The sequence below is a fragment of the Myotis davidii genome, unplaced genomic scaffold (genome assembly GCF_000327345.1).
Source record: "Myotis davidii unplaced genomic scaffold, ASM32734v1 scaffold1036, whole genome shotgun sequence".
NCBI lineage: Eukaryota > Metazoa > Chordata > Mammalia > Chiroptera > Vespertilionidae > Myotis > Myotis davidii.
Window position 1 is genome coordinate 1,338,721 of NW_006287260.1, and position 4,613 is coordinate 1,343,333.

General features: G+C 61.7%; 1 protein-coding gene across 1 annotated transcript in view; it reads left to right on the forward strand.

Moving 5' to 3' along the window:
- MAPK13 (mitogen-activated protein kinase 13) overlaps positions 1-1,905 on the forward strand; it is a 23,753-nt gene extending 21,848 nt beyond the window's left edge. The window contains exons 7-11 of the mRNA XM_006759052.2: positions 56-127; positions 704-783; positions 986-1,064; positions 1,168-1,341; positions 1,585-1,905. Coding sequence (XP_006759115.1) covers positions 56-127; positions 704-783; positions 986-1,064; positions 1,168-1,341; positions 1,585-1,664 — 485 coding nt within the window. The 3' untranslated portion in view covers positions 1,665-1,905. The remainder of the gene's footprint in view (positions 1-55; positions 128-703; positions 784-985; positions 1,065-1,167; positions 1,342-1,584) is intronic.
- Positions 1,906-4,613: the final 2,708 nt, after the last annotated feature.

Genomic DNA, 4,613 nt, shown 5'->3' on the forward strand with positions numbered 1-4,613 from the left:
GGCTGCCCGCCGGCCGTGGTCAGCGGTGCAGGTGACGCTCCCTCCCTCCCTGCAGTGGACATCTGGTCTGTGGGCTGCATCATGGCGGAGATGCTGACGGGGAAAACGCTGTTCAAGGGGAAGGATTGTATCCTTTGCTGGGAAGGCCAGCCTCCATCCAGGGGTCCATCCCTTCAACAGGCACTTTCTTCCTTACGTCTGTTTTTCTTCGTGTGAAAGGGACACATGCTCACTGTAGAACAGTCTTAACGTGCAGGTGGGGAAACGGTGAAAGGCAGCCCCCGTCTCTCCACCAGGACGCAGGGCATTCTTCACATGTTGGCCACACACACTCGGGGAGGCCGTGTGCCGTGCAGGCCTTGATGGGAGGGGGCGGTCTACCTGCCAACGCAGAGTGAGAGGGTGGGAGACGACAGGGGCCTGGTGACCCGGTGGGATGAGGGCCAGAGCAGCAGGCCAGCAGCACTTGTGGGAGGGCCCTTACCCTGGCCTGGCGGGGGGGTCGGGGTGCGGGGGAGCCTTCCAGAGACCTGAGTCCTGAGGATGAACCTCCTCTCCCCAAGCAGGAGGAGGCAGGAGGCGGGGAGGTGCCTGGAGCCGGGGTGGCCGCCGCAGGGCTGGGTGGGGGTGCTGGAGGCCGGCGGGAAGGGCAGCTCCAGATCCGCCAAAAGCGAGTGAGGCTGAGCCTTAACCTGCTGCCGAGACCTGGACCAGCTGACCCAGATCCTGAAGGTGACCGGGGTGCCAGGCCCAGAGTTTGTGCAGAAGCTGAAGGACAAAGCGGTGAGTGGCAGCGGGCGGGGCGGGCGGCTGCAGGCTTTGGGGAGGAGGGCTTCCCTGGGCTCCGCTGCCGGGGCAGGTGCTTTGCCTTCATCCGCTGTGGACTGCCCGGGGCCGCAGCCCTGCCGGGCTTTTCCAGACTGCTCTACCCCAGGCCTGGGCACCGGGGCCGGCATGGGGGTTACTCATGCTTCTCTGTCTTCAGGCCAAATCCTATATCCAGTCCCTGCCGCAGAGCCCCAAGAAGGACTTCTCTCAGCTCTTCCCCAGCGCCAGCCCCCAGGGTGAGTCGGGCTGGGCCTCTGCCCCTGTGTGTGTGTGTTTGGGGGTGCGGGGGGGGCGTGGCCTCCCCCAGGCCTGGGTGCGAGGCTCCTGCTCTTGCCGCAGCCGCAGACCTGCTGGAGAAGATGCTGGAGCTGGACGTGGACAAGCGCGTGACGGCCTCGCAGGCCCTCGCCCACCCCTTCTTCGAACCCTTCCGGGACCCCGAGGAGGAGACGGAGGCCCCGAAATTCGATGATTCCTTAGAGCACGAGAAACTAACGGTGGACGAATGGAAGCGTAAGTGCTGGGGCTCGGGCCCTCCCGCTGCCGCAGCCTCTCCGTGCTTCGCCTCTGCTTTCCTGTCTGGCCTCTGCCCCTCTGCCCCTGGAGACCATGCCTCCGCCCTCAGCTCGGGCATTTCCTCCTCCCTGGGCTGCCGTACTGCTCCCCGCTGTGTCTGCGGGTTGGGGGACGGGGGACTGGGGACGGGCTCTTTCTCCCTCAGCCCCCTGCCCACCTGAGCCCCCCTGCTTTTCCCAGAGCACATCTACAAGGAGATCGTGAACTTCAGCCCCATCGCCAGGAAGGACTCGCGGCGCCGGAGCGGCATGAAGCTGTAGTGAAGGGCCCAGCGGACCCTCGCTGAGCCTGGAACCACCACGGAGACCCCTCCTGCCTCTGCCCCAGGACCAGTGTTGACCCGTCACTGCTGAATGCTCGTGGATTGCAGCCTCCCAAGCAGAGGACAGAGGGCCCCGTTCTGTGTAGGCAACAGGCCTGTTCGAGGCAGAATGAGAGATGTTGGTTGGAGGAAATACCTCCGACTGCGGCCGGCCACATTAAATGCCTGTGGGGACAGTCGCCTCTGTGTGGGGTCCTTTCTTCTCGCCTGCAGTGGGGCGAGGAGGGTGGGCCGAGCGGGTCGGTCCGCATCAGTGATGGCGTGTCCACTTCTCGGGCTGCCGGAACAAATGGCCACAAAACAAGCTGGTTGCTCAGAGCAACAGAAGCGTGTGCTGTCGCGATTCTGAAGTCTGAAACCAAGGTGGCGGCTGTGCTCCCTCCACACGGAGGGTCTCGGGGAGAATCCTTCCTCGCCTCTTCCAGCTCTGGTGGCTCCCAGGATCTTTGGTGCCCTTGGCTTGTCGCCGCCTCCGTCCACTTCCTGCCTCTGTCTTCACGGGGCCTTCTCCTGTGTCTGTCTGTCTGTCTGTCTGTCCTCCCCTCTTAGAAGAACACCAGCTATTCCATGTAGGGTCCACCCGTGTCATTGCATCTCAATCCTTCCTCATTGCAGCCGCAGAGAGCCCACTTCCAAGTGAGGGCACTTCCTGAGTTCTGGGTAGACAGGACTTTGGGGCAACCCTATTCAGCCACTCGAGATGGCCACCAGGGAAGGAGGGCCCTTTCCCGCCGGCGGGCGCTCGTGTTGGAGCCCACATGCTCGGCTGCTAAGTTAAGAAAGTTGTGGAGGCAGCCGCAGCTGGAGAGACAGCACGCAGGCTATTTGGGGGGGGCGAGGGGGGCGGGGGTGATGGCCAATCAAGACCTGAGACCAGCAGGCCTGTTGACTGGGAGCTGCGAGCCGGAAACGGGCTTTTCCAGGCTTTACAGAGCACTGCTCTGCGCCTCCCCGTTGGGAATGTCCGTCTCTGCCCAGCCCTAACCTGACGGCGGCCGGGACCCTTCTGCTCAGGTTTGGGAAGCTGGTAGGACAAACCCCCACGCGCAGTCAGGAGCTGGCCATGTCGCTCTTGCCCTGGGCCCAGCGGGTCTCAAACTTCCCTGTGCACCTTCCTGGGCCCCACCCAGGGGTTTGGATTTAGGGGTCTGGGGTGGAGCCCCTAGAACAGTGGCTCTCAACCTTCCTAATGCCGTGACCCTTTAATACAGTTCCTCATGTTGCGGTGTCCCCCAATTTCATTGTTACAAATGGAACATAATGAAAGCATAGTGATTCATCACAGAAACAATATGTAATTATATATGTGTTTTCCGATGGTCTTAGGCGGCCCCTGTGAAAGGGTCGTTCGACCCCCAAAGGGGTCTCACCCACAGGTTGAGGACCGCTGCCCTAGATTGTTGGAACGCGGGCCCCTTCCCCTCAGCCCGAGCCTAGCGATTCTGATCGGTATCAGGCCATATTTAGAGAGGCAGCTGATTTCTGAGCCCTTTAATTTGTCAAAGGCCTAAATGAGGAACCTGCAGGGGGAGGCTGAGGGGTTTGGATGAGCCTTGCGCTCACATCTTACAGATGTTAAAACCGGGCACAGACAGGGCAGTCGGGGCGGCGAGGCTATTCTGTGTGACACTGTAATGCTGGGGACCTGGCGTGACGCACGTGTCACAATCCATAGAACGTACAACACAGAGTGAACCGTCATGTACACCACAGACTTCAGTTAATAATGATGGACCGAAGCGAGTGCATCAACTAACAAACAGGCCACACGCATGCGAGTTGCTAATAACGGGGGGCGGGACTGTGGGGACAGGGAGGGAATACAGGGAACCTTCTGCACCTGGGGCACAATTTTTCCATAAACTTAAAACTGCTCTAAAATGTGTATTTTTTTAAAGCCTCAAATAATGTCCCCTTCCCTAGGAGGTCCAGCCAGAGCCCCAGCCGGGAAGAGGGGGACTGGGAGCAGCCTGGAGCCCCGCCGGCTCTTCTGCCACACCTGGATTCCAGGGCTTGCGGCACCTCCCTTCTAGCCCGGCTCTGGGCGCGCCCCCCCACTCCCACCCCCACCCCCGCTGCCTGTGTGCACGGATTCCTCTCTCCCACCGAGCGGCCCTGCTGTCAGCCAGGGAGGAGTGGGTGGTGCGAGGGGCTGGCCATGTCCTGCCGCTGCCCTGACCTCGCTGGTCACTAAACTGCCCCCGGTATCCTGAGTCTCAATCCCTCCGCTGATTCCTTCTGAGGCTCCTCGCTGGCCCCAGGGGAAAGCCCACCTTCGATCCTGGCATCCGAAGCCCCGTGCTTGTCTCTGACCCCACCAACTCCCTGCCTCCCCTGCCTCCACGCCCTGTGGCCTGCCATGGAGCACGAGTCCTGGATACCCCGCGACTCACCTGCACAGGAACAGGTTAAAGGCTCTGACAAGGCCTGCACCTCAGCCTGGCTTAATCCAGACTTCCTGAATGTGCTCACCCACAGGACCCCGCTTTCCCCAGCAGCATCACACAGAGCCCAGCGTAGCCCGGCGCACGGTCCCCGTACCCTGGGCTCTCAGGGCCTCTGCACAGGAGCCGGTCATCTCTCTTCTCCCTGAGGAAAATCCTCCTTGTTCTCCAGGACTGAGCCTCAGCCTCCCTCCCCCATCTCCCTCCGCCCAGGCCCTGCGTGTGGCGTCTAATGTGTTGTTCTGTCTCCTCTCCCCAGCCCACTGGGCGCCCTGCTGGGAACAGGGCTCTGTGAATGAATGAATGATGTGCCGGGTCCTGCTGGTCATTTCTCTGCCCGGACTAGACCAGCATGGTGTGGAGAGCAGCCGAGAAGCTAGCGGGAAGCAGCAGTGGTGGCCGGCCTGCACCTCAATGTCGCCCCCTAGAATCTCTAGGCGCTC